The sequence below is a fragment of the Ischnura elegans genome, chromosome 3 (assembly GCF_921293095.1).
Source record: "Ischnura elegans chromosome 3, ioIscEleg1.1, whole genome shotgun sequence".
Classification (NCBI taxonomy): Eukaryota; Metazoa; Arthropoda; class Insecta; order Odonata; family Coenagrionidae; genus Ischnura; species Ischnura elegans.
In genome coordinates, this window is record NC_060248.1 from 107,163,168 (window position 1) to 107,185,118 (window position 21,951).

The 21,951-nt window shown below is 35.7% G+C and overlaps 1 protein-coding gene across 1 annotated transcript in view; it reads right to left on the reverse strand.

Annotated features, from left to right (window-relative positions):
- The window catches only part of LOC124156324 (hydrocephalus-inducing protein homolog), a 32,229-nt gene that overhangs the window by 9,245 nt on the left and 1,033 nt on the right, over positions 1-21,951 (reverse strand). Inside the window, exons 3-20 of the mRNA XM_046530810.1 lie at positions 20,168-20,524; positions 19,938-20,092; positions 19,721-19,861; positions 19,035-19,592; positions 15,820-15,964; positions 15,502-15,706; positions 12,664-12,894; positions 11,294-11,366; positions 10,604-10,844; positions 8,067-8,226; positions 6,800-6,998; positions 6,489-6,716; positions 6,216-6,391; positions 4,515-4,713; positions 3,900-4,166; positions 3,053-3,367; positions 660-802; positions 320-464 (exon numbers count right to left, since the gene is read on the reverse strand). Of these exons, the coding sequence (XP_046386766.1) occupies positions 320-464; positions 660-802; positions 3,053-3,367; positions 3,900-4,166; positions 4,515-4,713; positions 6,216-6,391; positions 6,489-6,716; positions 6,800-6,998; positions 8,067-8,226; positions 10,604-10,844; positions 11,294-11,366; positions 12,664-12,894; positions 15,502-15,706; positions 15,820-15,964; positions 19,035-19,511 (3,204 nt within the window). The 5' untranslated portion in view covers positions 19,512-19,592; positions 19,721-19,861; positions 19,938-20,092; positions 20,168-20,524. The remainder of the gene's footprint in view (positions 1-319; positions 465-659; positions 803-3,052; positions 3,368-3,899; positions 4,167-4,514; positions 4,714-6,215; positions 6,392-6,488; positions 6,717-6,799; positions 6,999-8,066; positions 8,227-10,603; positions 10,845-11,293; positions 11,367-12,663; positions 12,895-15,501; positions 15,707-15,819; positions 15,965-19,034; positions 19,593-19,720; positions 19,862-19,937; positions 20,093-20,167; positions 20,525-21,951) is intronic.

The window sequence follows — 21,951 nt, forward strand, 5'->3', positions numbered from 1 at the left end:
CATTTGAGTTTCAGCTATGTGCACCGTGTCTGTCACATCATATACCCGACACTGAATTAGCTGTGACAGATAGCGCGCTACAAGAGGCCAAAATAGTGACTCATACTTTACTACTTATTATTTATTCATTATTACTGAAGCGGGGTGAAGATTAAATACACGTTTCGATCATTATGACCAAAGCAGCAGTGAACGTGTGTAAAAGAGGCAAGATTAAATGGCAAGATACTTAAATCAGAGCCAAACTTGGACTAAAAAGAAATTAAAGACCAAACGACTGAGAGCTAAGCAGAACTAAGAGGGCTAAGATGAAACTTACATGATGTTCAGTAGATGCTTTCATCGATTTGGGATAATAACAGATTTCATATAGAGACTCAGAAGATGGTTCAACCAATAAAATATTAGCACCTACAAAATCTTCACCACAGAAGAAAGGTATCAATTCCATCTGTTCATCTGAGCTGTAGAAAAAGCATGATGGCAAACAATGTGTATAAATAAGCTACAAAATAATGACAATAGGCATAAAGCCTGATATAGCATGCTATTTTCCTAGCAATAATTTATAGTATCAATAGGTTCTCTGTAGAGGAGTATAATCATTACCTAAGATTATTTAACTAAAATAAAGGATTCTATATTCAAGTAATACTAACCTGTTTTTAATGGTTACTAACTTAGAATCACACTCCCTAAGAGGGGCATTGAAATTGAGGCTCTCTGTGGGAGATGGCAGTTCATGACCAAAACCAGATATGTCAAGGTATATTTTTTTGTAGTGCCTCACTTCACAACAGATCTAAAATAGAAATTATTTCATTGCATGAGGAAATTGTTAATTCTGAAGCTTCCAAAAAGCAGATTCAAAATTAATCCATACCATAAAAACAAGTAATTTTCCAAAACTCAATCAATGACCATTTTGAGCTGAACTAAATTGAGGGATTGAGTTCCGGGGCCATGGCCAATAGGCAAATGAAATTTTTGCACTGAAGCTTGGGAAGAGTTTAAAGTTTAATGTTGGGGGCCAGTAATCCTGTCGGATAATCGGGGGCTATGGGATATCCTCCAGTGAAATGGTGGTTCCCAGGGACCCAGCCTTTGAAAATTTTTAAAAATCAACTTATGAAAACAGCATTATTTTAGTTTTAGGAATTAGCTTTTGTGTTACTGTCACACGTCTTGTCATTACTCTCATTTGGCCATATTTTCATTTTATCATTAAAGGAACTCAAAACCTAATTTTATGCCTAAATACTTTACCCAGAAATAACACAAGATGTTTTTGACTTATTTTAACTTTAAATTTTCAGATGAAAGAGTACAAGAGAGGTGCTATTTCACACTCGTATGGCCACACCTTGAATATACAGCGAGTATACGGGATCTGGTGCAGAAAGACTTAATCCATGAAGTTAATAGTATACAAAGGAAAGCTGCACAATTTGTCAAAAACTGCTACGGCGTGTAGAAAATGTTACACAGATGTTAAACAAATTAGGTTGGTAGCCGCTAGAGACACAAGAGGCTACGCAATAGGTTTTGATTGCTTGAGCAATTGAGAATAAATATCTTTACGAGCGACACAGAGAACATCATATTAAAACCCAAATACATTTCCAGGTCTGACAGAAACGATAAATTAAGAGAGATACTTTGCCAAACAGATAGGTATGGGAATTCATCTTTCCCCGCAAAATAAGACTAGTTAATGCGAGTTGTAATTTTGTTAGAGCATATCTTTTTCATCAGTTAATGCCTGGTGTCCTAACTGCTCCGCCACATGCCTATTAAGGCAGATTGCAGGGTAGTATGACTGACTACGATGACTGTGCCTAGGGGAGGGGAGGATTATGAGGAGAAATCTTCCTGAATGAAAAATGAATGTTCTAGATAAATTTCCCTCCAGTTCTGCTCAACAGGAGCAACCTATTATCATTGGTTGATACCCTCCTCCAGCAGAGTAAGCTTACTGCAGGGGAAACACGTTTTATTAGGTTAATAAAGCTTTAAGTTGACAAGGTTTCATGTTTCAGAGAGTCAGAATTCCACCCTATAATTGCTGATAGATTTTTTAACAAAATTAGAATGCCGAGCTTAAAAAAAATTGAGCAACGGTACACGCTTGCTCCAAGACAGTGCTGTTTTTCTTTGTTGAAGTGCACAGCAATGCTAGAATTGGCATAACATATACATATACGCTATTAAGTAGACAATCCATCCTAATAAAGGAAGCAGTCTAAACGGATGCCCGAAAGAGACCGATAACCCCTTCACAAAAGTTCTCTAAGCTCATATTACTTTGGTTTCCGTGAATTAGATCTCTGTGATCTGTGATTCCGTGATCTGCTATTGGATACCAATCCTTTGAAATAGCCATTCAGGTGGGGAAAGGTAGGACAGGAATAGGGGACGGTAGGAAAGTGTTTGGACAGACAGACTAGGGAAGTGATAGGCAGATAATCCAATGTGTGGAAAAACAAATGGCATATTAAATGGGGAATAGATGCACATTATAATTACAGTAGGTCAATAATACGGAAATCCAAATAACGCAATGACTTAAAAAACAAAAGGTTTTCCAGTGATATATTGATGTTCTAGTCCGATTGTATAAATGATGAGCCATTTTTCTTCCGTTTAGGGGTGGTCTCATCAAAATTATTTTCGCAACTTATCTACGTTTGCGAATTACTGAAGGAGAACTTTTTCAAATGTTTTCAATATATTTTACTCATGTTTAATCATAAATTTTATGAGTTTGATTCGATTTTTCTCATTAATTGACCCTTTACTCAATAATGCATCATTTCCATTGATGCCAACACAATTTCAAAACAAAATATTTTTTGGAGATGCAGTGTTGCCTACATCCAAGTAACTGATCTATTCACTGGTTGGTTATATCATTCATCTGGAAAGCATCTGGTCCCAAGCTTTCCGGATTACCGATATTCTACTGCATTTTATAAAAACTAGATAATACATAAACATTTCCAAAGAAAAAGTTATATGATCCATAAAAACCATAGCATTATTAAAATATCACCTTGCATATGATATAAGAAGTCTCGGATATTGGTCTGAAGGTGATTCTGAAGTTGGTTCTTTGGTTAGCATTAAGGAAACCAGACTTCGGAGAAATAGTGAATTGCTTGTTTAATTTTCCTTTCCGATCCCACTTATATCGTTTCCCAATATCACCATTATTCATTAAACTGACATATGATACAACGGTGATTCCTTTGGGTACACGCCCAAACTGTACACAGGGATTATTCAAAATAATATCTACTTCTTCGCAGGTGGCATGACAAACAAACAAAGGGTGCTCTTCGGGAAGGTCGTCCACAAAAGCAACAACCTGTAAAAGAAATAAAATGCTATAGTATCCTGAATAAATTCAACCACTAAGGCATTCAATTCATCCATAAAGAAGAGAAATCTTCTCATGATAACCACATATGCTTTATAATATCACCTTGGCCCGTGGACTTACTCTTTTTTTGATGAATTGAGGGCAATAAATATTTAAATTACGACTTACTATAACAACTCATCCAAAACTTCTAATAGGGTAAAGAATCAATAATGATACTGATTGTTTTTCTCCCATTAGAAATTTTTCTAGGTAAAGAATTTTATTACTTTCAATAAAATTATACATGTACCCATTTTTCATTTAAAGGCTTTTCACCCAAAATAGATAGATGCATCGAGAGCATGAGTCAAAGATATACCAAAAAACTTAATTCTGTAATGATTACGATATAATAGGGAGTCATAGAGGGCACTTTCCCAACTGCAAAGGATGAATGTGTGCATCTTGGTCTAAAGATTAAAGAAAAGGAGAAATGGATATAGGTAAATGAGTGTTTATTGAAGGAAAATATTACCTTATCTGTAAACCTTCTCATCCTATGAACAGGAGAGAAAGTTACTATGACGTCAATAACTTCTCCTTTGGATAGTGTCACAGCACTATTTGGTAAAATAGTCATCCTGTTCCAATTTTCTTCACAATCCGTTTCATCACTTAATCCAAAATGAACAACAATTGGGACTAAAGTCTTACTTGTGACAGGAACAATTTTTGACACAATATCTCCGGCTTTTACTGCTTTAAATTCAATGGCCAAGTCTCGTGCATGAACTAACTCCAGCTAAAAAGGAAATTGTTCTAAAACATCCATCATAGGTATTAATTAATAGTACCTACATTAACAAGCAAGCACAAATAATTATGTATTTTGCAACATTTTTAACCACTAATAAACATATTTTAAAACAATTCTAACTATTAATAAAACACTATAAATGGCTGTGTTTACAGTGGTTTGACAGGAAATGTTACTCAGTCCCGACTTTATGAAAAACCTTTTTTTGGAAGGACAAAAAATTGGTAGGTAGAAGATAGTATAAGGAATTATGACTTCCACAATAAAAAGTTTTGCATTTATAAGATAGAAAATAACTACCACCCTTCTTAAAAATTATGAAACACATCTTACCTTCAATGGAACAGCTTGTCCTTTAATAATTACTGACCGCTTCCATCTTCCATTGATGGTGAATGGTATAACTGCTCTGTATTTCACATAGTCTTGTGGACAAAATATAATTGGAATCTTTACTGTCTCATTGAACAATATAGTTGTCTTCTTAAAACCCACAGTTAAGTAGCACAATGGGTTGAAATTGCATTCCAGCCTAAAGAGAGGTGATCATAATTTATTAATAACAAATTAGGAATATCACAAGTCTGATTACCATTCTTCATATCTTCTATCCCTTTTAAATCTGAAGCCCTTATCTGACAGATGTTCTTCCATCGATGCCCTATTCCTCTACAAAATTATTAATTCTCATATTGATTGTTCCTTTTTTATTTCTTTGGTAAATTTTAATGCACCCCGCCATATTTCTGGAAATTCACACCCATTTGTTGTTAATTACCACAGAACAAATTATACCTTTCACTCCCCACTATCGAGAATGATGAGGAATATTAAAAAACTCAGCCAAAGTTTTGATTTCTCTATGTCTCTACCTAGATTTCACAGTCCCTTGTGGCAAAGATGAACACAATTTATAAATTTCTATTATGAGAACATGTTTATACCTTAAATTTTACATTATTGTATCTACTATATATTTAATTCATTGATGTGCAATCCTGTAAAGATTTTATTTCTATTTTTTAATGGGTTTACTGTATGTGTGTTCATCATATTCTATTGTCTTTCATCTGTGAAGTTATATGTAAGAATATGGTAATGGGTTTTCCCGTAAATAAATGAAATGAAATTATGTATACACAACAAGGAAAATATCACGACCAGACACCGTAGATTGTGCATTAGGGTCTCTCATTTTTCCATTTTTTTCTCTCCAAAGTCATACCATGATCTCTGGGAAAAGTTAAAAATCCACATTAACATTAAAATTTTGAATTATTTCCAAAAAATTTAAAATCTCTTTGTTAGGATATTTACCTCGAAGTTAGGAACTTTTCATTAAAAAAAACATACTATCAATATTTTTTTAGACATTGTAGGGAGATTTCAGATAAGTAGAAATGAATAGCAGTAGAAGCTCCGTTTAATGAGTGCTCATTATCCCTGGAAAATTTCTCACCCTATTGGGCACTCATAATATCTGAAGGTGAAGGTTGTAGTCCCTCAGTTCTATATTCACCTTTACATACTGCTTTTCTTTGATATAAGAGCTATTTCACAGAGGAATAAGATTGTATTTGCTTTTAATTGCCTATTTACATATAGTTTTGCAAATAAAATAGTGCAAAACAATCATTGCCCTGGTGAACGCACCACCCTACTATTGAGCATCATGCAGCCAAAGATGCACAGTTCTTGGATACAAATGGCTAGAGACGCAGTTATTTTCATTGGCAAGGTTACTTTTGCTCATTTTCAACCATTGCCATCAGCCATCATTGTTCAACTTTTCTTTCCACTCCTCAGGATTGAGAATAACCTAGACAATCTAGCACACAAAAACCTAATTAAATCAGTACATGAGCAGCCTTGGCAGAGCAATCACCTGTCATCACTTAATAAGCCTTCTACAAAAGAGAAATATAGGAAATCAACAGGAGTACATACCCATTTTTGAGGTATTTTCTCAAGATTTTTTTCAACTAAAGATGCTGAAAGAGGAAATATTTCACGTGAAGTTCCTGATATACTCACGTTATTGGATTCTTATCAAATCCAGTGACAATTAATACCACTTCTTTGCCTCTTGAAAAGGGTTGAGGTGTTGTAAGCAAGCATAACCCAAAGTCATGACAGAGGAATGAAAAACGACAAAGAGGTGAAGAAGCCACCATGCTCAAATAAATATGAAAAGTTGGTCCTTCCATGACCTGAAAACAGAAGGAGAGAGATTGTGAGATTGTCGAATGAGAGAATATTTTACATGAAATATTTTTTATTAATTTATAAAGAGAGTGACCATCTTACTTTCAATATCAAAGGATAATTTTCTATTCTAGATTTGTGACTCAAAGATACTTTAAGACAGCAATCCACTTTTGAAGAAGGAGATACAGTCCCTTCTATGTTTGTTATTTTAATATCAAGCCCAATTTCCTTGGCTAGCAACATTTTGTACCTCCAGGAATAATCAAAAGTGTCTGATCCCTTGTTACACAATTCAAAAGTTCCAGAAATAGTGGTTTTCTCTTGCACCTAAAATGAAAAAAAAGGAATAAATCTAAACGAGTAAGTTTTACTCCGAATGATAAAGATATTACTAGTGGCTGAATACCAACCCTGCCAAGCCTTATATCATTAGGTTTATCTTCACTTAGTTGTTTCAGGATTGATAAAGTAGGGAGGATAAATTTTACTTCTGCTTGAATATCATAACTATCACAGATGACTGTCAACACTAAAGGAGAGGATCTCTTCTGAATGTTAAACTTAAGATGGAAGCAGGCTTGACCTGTTTTTGCTGGAGTGAAAGACAATCTGAAATGCACACAGTATTTCATCAGTACACAAATATGAAAATATAGATTAGCAAGCACCTTAATCAATAACTACAACGTTTATCATTGCTGCTTTCATCATTTCCATTGTTTCAAAAATATTTCCTTCAACCCATCATATTAATACCAGCTTTCATGAAAAGACTGATTGTACCTAGAGACACCAAATTTTTATCAACAGTGATGCTGCATTCAATTTAGGTAATTAACATTTTTTCAACAATTTTAACAAGGAATACACTAGCTGTAGGGTATAAAACATTTCCATGGAGTCCGTATTACATATATGGAAATAATCAACAAAAATGGGTCTAATCCACATCTTCGTCCGCTCTGATTCCCATTTTGTTCCAGGCATAAGATCTCAATTCTATAGCTGAAGGATTTCATCCATTTTCATTGCTTAATTTTCAAAAGATATTTTTTATTTTCATTATGTTACAATAAAACTCATAACACATCAAGTCATTTCACAAATGATTTGTTATATGAACTTATACTACTGAAAGTGCACATGGAATTTTAATTTTTCTCCAACTTTTATGGAATTTGTTTTCCAACTCATTTTAATGCTAATTACTTTACGTACTGATTCTTTTTGGCTTCGGTTCTGACTCTAATCCTAAACTCAAGATCTGGGGGAACTGAGACTAAAGAAGAACCAAAGCAACTGATCCTCATTAAAAAATTTTGAGATGAACCCGATGCTATCACAAATCACAAAAATTTGGTGCCCCAAATGATATTTCCCAACCTATAAGTCCCACTTTTTACACCACAAATGTGACCTTAAATCAGCCACCATCTTATGGGCCAAGGATTTAGCTTCATCCTCTACCAACAAAAGCTGCTTTGCCAAGAATATGGTCTTTATCGCAAATATTGGTAATACCTCTACTTTGAGCCAGTAAAAAGCAAAAGGGTTCCATTATATCTATGACATCCTTTTCTGTCTGATTCAGATATTTGACATACAAAATCTAACCTAAAACAATACAGTGCATCTTGCGTGCAGGTGCATTGTTAACACCAAGAAATATGGTAATACCTGATATTTGTGCTGTGCTGTGGTTCAAGGGTACCCAATCGAGGCTTTACCCTCAACGTTCCCCATTCATTGTCTATTGCCGTCAAATGTCCATAGGCCTTGAAACGAATGGTTTCCTTCTCTTCATTTACCAGGCATGCATTTTTGAAAATACTTTTCCCTGCAAAACATATAAACTCGAGTATGTAATTTAATCTAAATAAGATTGGAAGTGATCATAGGTTTTAATTTATCATTCCACATTAAAGTTATCAAAATTAGACCATAACCATAGCAATTGTTTAGCTTAAAATATTTCACAAACTTATACAGTGAAAGAACTACTTGAGGGGCATCAGAAGCAGCATGGGCTTCATAAAGTAAACATGAGCAATGATAGGAAGGCCAGCCCATTAAAGTTGGAAAACTTATTACATAAAATGATCCACCTGGTCGGTGATTTTTTTAAACACTTCTATGGAAAAATTTCTGAATTCTCTCAAAATATATGACTGCATATACGAGGGGGGGCCCAAAAATAACCGGGTGGATATTGTTGCGTGCGTCGCCCTTATATTTTGAGTTTCTCCCGCTAGATAGACGTTGTTTCATCATTTCTGAGTCAGTATGAGGAACGGTGTGGCTTTAGATGGCTGTGGCCAGCCACTGTGACAGTTTACATTCAAAGAAATTTTTGATCTCTTAGATTTTTGAAATGACCGATATTCAAGAACAACATGCAGCGTTGAAATTTTGTTCTCTACTTGGTAAAATTGAGTCAGACACAGTAAATACGCTGTCTACAGCTTACAAGGAACACGAAGGAGAAATTCTTCCCCCACTTGTGGCGATCAAAAGTGGCACATGTTGCTGATTGCCACGACTTGAGTTTTTGGTAAAAAAAATTGCATGATACTGCTTCCTCACCCACCCTACTCTCACCAGATCTCAAACATTTTGAGTTCCTTTTGCTCAACCGGATGAAAAGGGTGATGAAAGGGAAATGTTTTGGTCGTATTGCGGAGGTGAAAATAAAATCAAAGGCGGCGCTGGAAGGCATCGGAAACGACGAGTACCAAATGGGTTTCGCATAGTGGAAAAAACGTTTTCAGCAATGACAGTGTAAATGGAGAGTACTTCGACGGTGACTAACGTATGTAAGGCAAAAAATGAAATTTTGAACTTTTTAAAAATTGTGTCTGGTTATTTTTGGGTCCACCTTCATACACCTCGTAAATATGTCATTGTTTCACTAGCATCCTTCCTCAGAAATTATGATGAATGAATTCAGAAAAGTTGGGCATGCTCATACAGCCACCCTGTTGCTAAAAATAAATCCCATTCTAATCCCCCCCCTCTCGTGAAGCACTCATACGATGCACACCTTATCACATTCACACACTTCAACTTCCCATCCCAGTGGGTGATTTTTCACTTTCGGCCTTTAAGCCGGAAACCAAGGGAGGGACGGGTTGTCTGCAAGACCAAGATGGATGGTGAGGTTGAGGGACCATGGTAAAGAGGAAGGGCTGCCTGTGTGTGATCCTCATAAAGTAAACATAGGCTACAACTAAAAGAGATAATTGAGTGACTAAGTCAGGATTAATCATAACAATAATACCAAAATATTTTGATGATATCGGAAGGGGTCAGTGTGACAGTTTAATGCTTGGATATAGGGCCGTATCCAGAAACCTCACCACTGCTAGATACATCATCAGATGATGACGTAGCTGCTATAGCGGCCGAGCACTGCTACGATCACCCGCTGCAAAGTCTAGTGAGGTCCATGGCATGCTACTCGCTACAAGTAATATGGCCGCCGGGTTTCGTCTGCTTATCGTCTCACATTTATTATTAATAATTATTTATGTTTAAATGGCAATAAGCTCATGATAACCATTTCTTATTACATAAAAATATAGTAGGAATGCTTCAATAACTGGCTTTTATGCTAATGAGTAAATATTTTACCTAATATAACTATCAATAAATACTGTCAACAAAACCGTGATGAAACCTCTTCGGCTTCACCATTTTAATCGCAATTAACTTCTGAACGGGTCCTGTTATGCCATGAAAACCATTTATAATTAAATAAAAACAAATTAGTAAAGAATGCATTTCAATTTAAAATGGATTCTTTACATTAAATATGAGGTTCTTTCCCATAGGTGTTATGATTATACATATTTTAACTGGTTGTAACCTGTGGTGCTCTCTTTGTAAGCCTTGAAGATGATAAAAAATTCAGAGACACATTGGCATAGCTCATAAAAAATATTATTCAAACGATCAAATTCCTGATAAGATAGTTAAAAAATATAAATACGAGAGTTTAAGAGAAAAAAGACTATGAGAAAGGCTTGCGGAGGAAGTCAATGCCGATTCGGCTAGGCAACTGGGTTACTGACTGCACTGTACACTAGTGGCATCTTTAATTAAACCATGATAAAATAATTGTCACACGCTTTCTCTAAACCAATAAAATTTCACGAACATTTGTTAAAAAAAAAACAAGTAATAAAGACCATAATATCCAAGATAAGAAAAATTACCTGGTATAGCTTTGGGTATTTTAATGCAATGTTCTGTAAAATATACAGCAGGCTCACTTGAAAAGCCAATAAAATGAAATATCTTATGCAAGCACTTTTTCTGGTTGTGAAAGAGTGAGAAAGACCACTTGGACTCACATACACCCAGCTTCAGAGGTGTAAAAGAGAATTCCATTTGAGTCACTGATTTAGGACGAGCAATTCCATTAGGTGTAATGCACTTCCACTCCAAGGATTTGTCCTTTATCGGAAAACAAGAAAAATATTAATTTAAGAATAATGGGACTAGACACGGTGATATCTTTAGGGAACAATGCACAAATTATGCAAAAAATATTACTAGATCATTTATTATTGTATCCCGTCTTTTTGGTATTTGATGATTCCTGCAATACTTTAAAACCTGACAGAAATAAAATTTATACCTAAAATATGAAAATATTTTTTTAAATTGTGGCATAAAAATTGAACAACAGTTAAATTTAAGCAGTTTTAATTTAAAATTATAATTATGGAAAAATATCTATTAGAAATTTTATTACATAATTAACATAATAGTAAGAAAATTAAAGTAAATCCACAATTATTTTTCATATAATAATACACACAATATTGGATAGAGCAATTTCTGATCACATACATATAATAAAAAATTAAATAACAAAACAAAAAAAATGAATAATTGCTCACCAGATTTTCCTCATCCACACACTTCCAATTAAATACAGATCTTTTTCGGGACATGTGATGGAAGTGAAGTGTCCTTCCAAGGAGAAAAGGAGAAATATGACAGTTAATGTGACATTATAAGAGTGTCCAATCAGTGGAATGAAAGGCTCTTAGCTTTGATTACAGAGTGTCTAAGCTCAATCTCTGTTACCATTGCAGCATGACATCTCATGATTATCCAAAAGGCACAAATACTCAATAGTTAAAATCATTCAGCCACATATGAATTTTCAATATTAACAGCACAGCAAACAGCACAATAGGGTCATCATTATCATTAGTCAACAATCCTAAAATTCATTTGATGCAATTCTCTTTTTCATAGTGATGTAGTTTTTCTTTTTTACACCCTTTACAACCTGTTCTATGTAACTCATTTGGGGCTGTCCCTTGCCCTTCCACCTGTGCTTCTAGGAATATTTTCATCAGGCCATCATGTCAAATACAGCACACTCCCTATTATCTGGGCTAATGATAGGGAGATACGGCACGAATAATCGGAAAACACGGATAATCCAAATTTTCACTTAAAAAAGCCTCGTAATGTTCATAATTTATGTAATACAAACAATGTATTATTATTTCTGCAGTTATTCTGTCATTTTAGAGTGCTTCCCGGACTCATTGAGAGCTTTCTTCGCCAGTCCGCGATCTTTTTAGCAGCGTTTTACTAGTATTATCACGGTTCCATATAAGAACTGGTTTCCAAAACCACGCATCCGCGGCTGCGTGATCACGGATACAGAAAAGTGGTTTGCGCGGATGATACAAAACCACTGCGCGACTTCGGAAACCACTTTTAGGCACCACGCCTCGTAGTCGTGCCTCGCACAATTTTCCCGAGTTACAACTGCTGCGGGACGTGAATCCGTGATCACGGAGCGCGATCGCGCACTTCGAGGCTTGGAAAACAGGAACACGGAGCTCCCGTGAATGCAGCTAGCGCGCGATCGCTTCCGTTTTACAAAGGGGATTCTAATGGAAATATTAAGCCCAGTGTATCCTAGCATTAATATACAGTAATTTAGGTGATTTTGCGTCCGATTTTATTTTTTATAAAAGATCGCGGAAAATATTAAGTGAGAGTGAAAACCATGCACGGATAATCCGCAACACGGATATATCGCCGCCTGATAATCGGAAGTCTGCTGTAATGTGGCCAACTAAGTTGCATCGTCTTAAGGTTTTTAGAGGACTTCTCTTTTCTCCCACTCTTCTTAGCACTTCCTCATTAGGGTACGTAGCTAAAAACAATTTCTTTTAGACTAAATCAAATGCACACATTTATTCACAAAGCTTTCCAACATCATATTTCATCTGTTGTAACTTACTTGTAATGAGTCCAACCAAAACCAACAATGTGAAGTTCAACAGTTTCCAAATCTGAGTCAGGAGCTTCATTAACACTGCACACATTAGAAATAGGCTTATCGGAAGAAAGAACGCTTTTCCTACCAGAACCACCATCTGGTTTAGCATAGTTGAAGTAATACTTTTTCCTTACACCAATGCCTTCCAAAAGGGTTTTTGAAAGAACTGGATTACTGCATGGCTTATTTATTCTGAAATAAATGCAAAGCATCGCCAAATTAAGCCAAGCAAAATTTAAATAAAAATTAATTTCTAAAAATTAATAACAAAGGGCAAGCTTTGATAATAATTCCTTCATATTGTGGTGAACAGAAATATGTTACAGTCAATGTAAATGTTAAATACTTTCCTCAATTTTTATCCATGTTAAGCTAGCGATGGATTGAATTTTCCTACCTACCATCTTCTATTACCACCACCCCATACAGCACAGGGAGAAATTTACTCGTGTATATTGAGTCGAAATTTGGTGTAAGGAATAAGTCGAGATTTCGCCCATTTTTACACGTGTAAATGCTGTGTAAATTTGGTCCAACTCCCTTGACCCTTATAAACAAAAAATATGAAGCAAAGTGTGGGAGCAGATGCTAAGATGAGCAGCAATCCGAAGATGATTTAAGTTTCAGGACAGATGATTCAATAAAGTTGTCCACCTTAGTACCAGCAAAATTTTCCCAACGAAATCTAGTTAAATCATTTAACGAATCATCTTGCGGCATATATTTTATAGGTGTATATTTTATTACGATTACATATATGCTCCAGTCGAAATACAAAGGAGTTAACCATTAATTGCAACTAGAATGATGCTGCTTGTTAATTTAAAATTCTCAGTAATTTCGAATTACTTCCGTCAATGCCTCGCATCACGCAAATTGAACGCTGGGAAAACAATCACGTAACGATATAACTTGTGTGACTCGAACTGGAAGCAAGAGACGACAACGACGACATCAACAATTCGCTAATTCTCTTTATCCTGGTGTGCTTGTGCTCAGTGAAACTACTTGCGGTTTTACCAAGGTTTTGTGGTTTTTTAAACTATTTGGCAGTACTTTTAAGATCCATCCATCATATCGTATTCGCTGTTATCCTATCCATTATGTCATTCACATTATTTTTCACATCACCACTATTGTTTTGTCCTGTACTACGTACGTATTTCCTGATGAATTATTTTATACAGAGGAACCTTTTATTGACACAATAAATGAAATTTTTGAACGAATATGTTGACTATGTCTTATTACCTGTTTAGTATTAGTAATGTGCCACCGTTTGCGTGATCACTGCCATTTTCCGGTCATCAACAAGAAATCCTAACCCTGGTGGAGAAAGGAATAACTACAACGGTCCCGTTATTGGGTTCTTTGTGCATACACGTGTATTATCCGGTTTGTGGCGGACATAAGACCATATATACACCAGACTTATTCCGCTTTTACTCGGGTAATAACGGTTTTTACACGAGATAAAACACGTGAAATACACGACCTATATGCCAGCTTGAGACCGTTTGTGCTGTATGGGCACCCACTTCTATTGTTACCACCCCCTCTTATTTCATCACTACTGGTTCTGTTCTCTATTAGAATTTAAAAAAATGAAATTTCATTCCAAGCACATTAATATAATATGAATTCTCTAGCAACAAAACTTTAATTCCCCGAGTTTACAGATATAAAATTATGAAAATAGAGAAAATTCTCCAGTCAAAGTCATAACAGGTAACATGAAACTCAAAGGAGTTGAGTTCAAGCCTTATAATTTCAGCATAAGTATTTAAGATAATTTATATGCAATAAGTTTCCACCATGTACTCTATAAATGGAATGAAATTAAAATGAAGAAGAGGTGAAGATAAGCTCATTCCAATAACCTTGAAGAAGATAGATATGGCTTTCTAGATAAGGCTATCCGACCCTGTGCACAGGAAAAACAAGTCTGCGCTGGGTCTTTGTTTCCATTGTGGTTGATAGAGGTGGTGATCAGTGATGACATAACTTCAGGTAAAATCTCAATGTCACTGTGCTTCTGGTAGAAGTGGATGCTTTTTTGCTTTGAATCATTTCCTACACTACAAATGGGTCGGTTTACCCAAGCCAGAGCTAGGGATTAGACAACCATCACCCCACTCTCACTACTAAGGGGCTGAACATAAAAATTTCTTTCCCCAACCATTATCCCAATCCTCTGCAAACAAAAGGACTCCAAACCTAAACCCATTGACCACTAGCAAAAGCAACCGTAGGAGGGACACCAGAGACAATGCTACCTACCTTAAAAAAAAGAGCTGTTGGGAAGAGAAGGACACAAAAATCTGCCAGTCAACCATTATGCCTCTACCCTTCTCCCTCATTCAAAAAATTTACATTCCCAACCTAAAGTTTTTCCAGCTCACCCCCTCCTCCTCACTGCATGCGCAAAACTGAGGCCACCAGACTAAAAATCAGATAGTGTATCGTAACCAGCAATCTCATGAAATAGAAAAAAAAAGTGAAAATTGCTATACGCGGCCATTCATACACTCGCCACGCACTAAGTATGCAGCCCCCAGCAGCTAGTGGGAACCCTGGGAAGGTTCAGTTCTATTCAAGAAGAATGTTGAAACTATAAACTATACTTGTGAAATTAAACAATTAAGCGGTGGAAAGAAGGAATTAATTTTGTTGTCAGTACAGACACAACAGAAATTGTTATTTTATTAACCAGTAGATGATTGAAAAGTTCCACCAAATATAAGTACCTTGACTTGCATTATGTTTAAGAAAAATCCATAGCAATTAAAATATTTTTACCTGCAGCAAAGAATAGCTCTGTAATAACCACTTGTTAGAGGAGTAAAAGCAATTTCACACGTGGTTTTATCTCCAGTTTCCTTCAGTGAACCTTCACTTGGAATTACATGGAATGGCTTTAACGTACAACCATTTTTCATTATGTAGTATTCCTTACTATTCCTCCCACGCAGAGAAATGAATGCGGCATGTTTCATCCCTTTCCCTAATAAAATAAATGGAAAGAAATACCTCAGAAGATGGGCAATAATACAATTTTGTAATGAATATCATTCATAGAAATAGGAATGTGTACAAAGAGATTTGAACCTCACTTACTTTTTTTCAATTTGGCGATCCGACAATAGTTGTATTTTTGGGTATTGAACCTCGATAATGATAAATAAACTAAAGATCTGAATTTCCACCTGAAGTTCAATGGTACCCTCCCCACATTTGTTAAAGCAACAGAATGTTTCTTTGACTGAAGGGAAAGACAAATAAGGTCCATCAGTAATCACATGTACTTCAAACTTATACCACACAGTCCTAAGATCCTTTCCAAATATCTTTGCGACTGGACAGTCGTGCAGGCTCGAGCAGTTTCACGGCAGGACATGTACCTGCCATACTAGGGATATGGGATCTTTCCACCAGCCACCACGTGGCTAATTAGGAATTGTGTGAAGCCTAGCTAGCTCCTCGGTTGAAGGGATTAACCCCTTCCCAACCCTTTCACTTTCTGCTAGGATTCCTTATTTTGACCATATTCAAGGACCGATGGAGAGGATTCACCAAGGCACAACAAGCGAACAAGGCAACGGATGTTCGGCAACATAGCTAACTTACGAAGTGTACACCACGGAGGTCTGAAAGCGACTAAATTTCCCAAAGCCTAGACTCAGCCTAAGGCATTTTGGTTGGTCTTCAGGAAGTCACGTGCCATTTGCCCTTAGCCTCCAAAAAACTTGGGCCTGCCTCCAAGTCACAAAGATATTTGAAATTAAGTCTAACTAGAGCAGCTGAATACACAACAAATAAAACTATCAGAGTTTACTTTGATGAGAAGGCATCATGCATACGGTACTTTAATTTGAGTGTATAGCCTTCAGCTTTCAATATAAAACTACCGAGGGAAATAATAAAATACTACTCTGCCCTTTATCATTTGATAAATAATGGCAGATGAATTTGAGAATCCCCTCTTATCATGAAATACAAAATAGAGATTGAATACAGTGTGCCTTTTGAAGATCAGATGAGAAAATTACTATCTCCAAGCGAACAATCTGAAGATACATAGTAAATAAAAATACAGCTCTTCAGAAATAAATTAAAATCATGGCTATTGAGATTACCTACAATTGTACATCATCCCATCTTCCTGCTTATCAACAGACAATCTCAAACACCTCCCAGAATTACAATACATATTTATTTTTGAGAACTCCCTCACTGCATAAAATCAAATAAAAATGGAAAATCATTTATTTGTTAGAAATTTCAGAGTGCATTACCTATAGAGAGAGATTTTTAAAAAAGCTGTAAAATAAAATATATGCATTTAGATTTTCAAGCGGATCCCAGTATGAAAACTTTGAGAACATTGACGCGGGGTACTCAACATGTGACATTTCCATTTTCCACAGAACCTGAGGATACCAACAGCAACATCAGGGAAGATGAGATCCAGATAAACATGTACACTCATAGAGGAATGACAGGATGATCTACTCTTTCAATTGGATCTTAACATGTATTCACTTTACGTAAATGTAATTTCACAAGATTTGATGATTTTAAGAAGTGTGCTCTTGATTTGAGTAATAGTATACATACTTCATTAAATAAATATCATACACTAAGTGCCACCCTAAAACATGATAAGAGAAAGGAATTAAAACAACGAATAAATACATCTCCACTATCCCTCCACTTATGCAACCACCCCTAACACCCAAAACCTATCTCCCTTCTCACAACAGTAACCTTGACTGCAGAATCCTATTCTTTTTCTCAGACTTCATATGATTTCTTCTTGAAAATGATCAATTTTATGAACTCGTAATGTTCAACAATAATGCAAGTTACTCTTTCAAGAAAGAATAAATTACACAAGTTCATTAGTAATTGGCATTAATTATGTGAGGCGTATAGGGAGGGGAGGGGATCAAGAAAATTCCCACTCAATCTCATGTGAGGGTGAGGGGGGTACCTGGCAAGTATCACATAATTTTTTATCCTGCAAGAAACAGCGTAAAATGTGATTCTAATCCACGATCTTAGTAATCTTAAACACTAGTATTAACTTATCTTAAATAAAAATAATTAAAAAATGTATTAAAATAAATCCAACACAATGAAGCATAGATTAACATATTTATACTGAAAATACACATTTTGAACAATCTCACGTGAGGTTAGAGCGAGGGGGTCGAGCCAAATCTCACGATATCTCACTAAGGGGTTAGGGGATCCAAAAACTGCCAAAATAACCTCACATTATAGGTAGATTTAGGGAGGGGGCACTTGCCCCCAGAAACTTAATTAATGGACAAGATTTTTGATATGCTATTATTACATTTGTTTTGTTTTTTGTTTTTTTTCATCGCCCCAAAAACAGCTCTTTTAAGGCCTTTTACATTGGAGGAGATAACATGAAACAGTGACTATCACACACAACCATTCCCTGGGTAGGGACAACCTACCCAGATGGGACTCGAACCCGCGACCTTTGGTTTGGCAGGCAAGGACTTAACCCCGCCACCACCAAGGCAATGTTTTGTGTATTACCGAGCCTCAACTTTTTTATATCATATTAATAACTTTCATATTAACATAAAGAGAATATTTCATACAATAAATGTTGTACATTGTTTTTAATCTCAATTATGAGAAGATCGTTTGCCTGTCAGAACCTTGTGCCACACCCTGAAAAAAATCCCTTGCTTCACGTAATTAACCGACATCCCCTAAGCATCAGCTTATACTAATTAACAATAATACTTGAATTAAAACTTTAAAATAAATCCAGGCATTATTCCTGAAATGCAAGAGGGAAAATGATGCAGCAAAAATAATGGGCACATTGAATCTCTCCATTATTAGCTTCTAAAACTTAGTAACAGGGAGATAAAAATTAATTCTAATGGATAAGAAATTGGTAAAACTGCCCTTCCGTGTGGAAGTTAGGCATTTGTCAAAGCTCAACCTACTTCAATTCATATCATGTGGCATCACAACTGTAATAATTAGACTTTTAAATTAGAGAGGTGAAACTGCCCACACTGGAGTGATAACCGCAAACATATTATAAAGGTGAAATATGATTTAATGCTTTCCCGGCGAATTATGTGGGTAAACTGTTCTCGGGATACCCAGCCCTGATGATGAGCGCCGAGATGGAACTTGAAACGTTGGCCATTATGAAAGAATTAACACAGTGGGAATCCCGAGAACAGTTGACCCCCATTTTATTACGGTGATTAACAGCTCAATTTGCCTTAACTGCCTTTAGCGATTTTTTTGAAATTCCATAAGACATTTTTAATTACCTCTGACACCAATACATTTCCAAATGTTATTGCTTGAGGAACAGTGGTGATGCAATTGGCATAATCAACAACTGCACTCAATATCACATTTATGTAGAAAAATTCTTTTGAATTCACAGCCATTTCTCTTTTTCTCTTCTCTTTGCTCAACAACATTTTTTTAGACGAATCCGATGAGTCAAGTTCTTCAGTTTCATTCTGAGGGTGGTTAAAGCTGCTCAATCTCTTTTTCTTTGAGCCTCCTGTACTATCTCGATTATCTCTTATTTCTTTGTCATTCTCATCCAAGGTGAGTGATTCAGCAGTATCATTGGTGGTATTTTCCTTAGTGAAATTATGCTCATTCATAGCGTCCAAGGGAGGTTCAGCTGAGTCAGTGTCGGTATTTGGCTCAATTATATTATAAATATTTTCTTCTACCTTAACTACTACTTTAGCAGCTTCCGCTGCATCCAATTCAGCAATTTTCCTTTCCATAAACTTTCTAGCCACTTCCTCATCACAACAATCAGGTTCATTAATTTCAACAATTTCCCACAAGCAGCATCTAAGTATTGCCTGCAAAGAAATGCAACTAGAACTTTAGAAAAATTCTTGTTCCAAAATAATAATAAAAAACACTACATATTATGAAAATCAGTTTTTATTTGACTAATATATTTAATGAGGAATTAAAATTTTCTGACCTGATTTATGAAAACTGGATCTTCTGATAAGAACACTGCAGTGACTTTTACGCTTGATATAGAGTCAAGAAAGCCTTTATGTGGGAACAGTATTAGCTGAGGTAGTGATTCCAAACCACACCATTGAAAATAATAACTGAGCTGTGAATGTTAAAGACGACAATTAGGTACAATCACTCAATTAGGACATAACTCTTTATCAGCTATTAAACCCTACCTTTGAAAAATTAATCAGATGGAATTCCACCACTTTTTCTTCCCTGACATGACAATTTTCAAAGTCCAACAGATAGCGTGAAAAAATGATCTCTGGATTTTTTGTAATGATTGATCTTCTTTCACTTGTCTTCACAGAATATTCTATGGTTGATTCTAAAACAGCAAAAAGGTAAAAAATGACATTTTATCCTAACAAAATCAGAGTCATACCCTCTCACAACCAAATACCTTCAAGCGATACTTGAGCACTTAATGCAGTTTTTTCATCACCGGAATTAGATGATGGGTTTCTTGAAGTAGAAAGTTTGCTCTCATCATTTGAAGATGAGGATGAAGAAGAATATTTCTCAGGAATATAATCAAAAGTATAGAAATGTTTTTTCACATAATCCAAGCCTTCAATTTGCACTCCATCACTGGTACACACTGCATTTACTTCTATTACAATTGAGCCAAATGGGTTGCCGACAGCACATATCAATATATCCTCTATGAATGATCCGGGTTGATATCCAAAGAAAGAAAACCAAAATGCAACTTCTTCATTTGGTCTTAAATCAAACGTTGTCAACTTTTTCAATGGCACTGGAAAAGTTACAAAAGTATGTTGTCAGTATCACATTCATCTGACAATCTAAGCTTCATGAGATTTTTCACTTAATTATGCATGATGAAGAAAAACTTGATTTTTTAAATTCTTAACCTAACACCCCACTTAGTCCCACCTGTGCTGTAGCCATTGTTGGAGGGAGCAGAACAGGGTTATCTTGGGAATTTTTTCATCTTTGGCCTAAAAAAAAGTATTTCAGCCCTACTAAAATATTTCATAGTCACTAGTCTACATTTCTCTTTAAGTTGTTTAGGAATATGTATTTTTCTGATTTCATTGCAGTTACCAATAACATTGATTCCAATAACAGTGATTTCCACATAAATATTGTGCTAAACATGTGCTTGCAAAAAATTGTCCACAACCACATGGAAGCCTCTTTCCAAAATTTTCCCCATCTTCAAAAGTTTTTCATAGCCACAAAACTTGGTCTATGCTCCGGCATGTCTATTTTCTCCACTTCATTTTTCGCAGCACAGTAACAATAAAATGCTGAATAGCAAACTGAGTGACACAGCACCAGAATTGTATTCCCTATTTATGAATATGCTTATTGGGAAGATACTGCAGTGCAATTATAAGTGACTTTTGGTTCAGACTAAATTTTCATCAATGCTTGGATGCTCATGGGATGTGTAATGGTGACAAAATAAGCAGTTGGCATGGTCAACCGTAGGTTGGAATTCAGCAGAAGCATCATTATGCACGTGGCCAGGAGGGAAAAGTTTGTTTTCATCATTTACATGGAAGAATTTACGAAGGAATTGGCAGCGATTCCTCGACATCATTTCTCCAAACAATGGAGTATTGCAAGGATTGCTATCCCAGTATGAAAAGACTGTCGGCCTTCTTGTCATACCCATTTTTAATAACATAGCAATGAGTGCCTTATTCCCGGACACTGACACTTCCCACCATTGCCTTAACCATGACTTTAGAGATCATAGGCCAAGGAATAGCATAAGATACCAATAGCTTTCTTGTGTACAAAAATTCCAAAGTGTGAGAGTGAAAAAGAAATTGAAATATGCTATTGAGTTTACGATGCATGGTGGTGTTTGACCCACCATGTTCCAGTGTAATTGAAGGTATTGGCTCTCTGGAAATTGCCACAGTCTTTCACGATTACATTGAATTCTGACATCCAAACTCAATCAATCATGCAAATGCTAATCTAGTTTTCATCACTTTCCACAATCACTCATCTTTGCTTTGAAAGCTTTGGAAATGACTTTGAACAAATATGTTAAAAGTAGAGGCATAAACAGAACTCTACCTCTCATATAATCCCTAGAATGCTGATAATGTCTATCTCATTGAAAACTATGACAAGAGTTATTGAACACTAAGAGATTGGCAAATTAAGTTGGAATAACATATGTTGCTATGCGATAAAAATAAA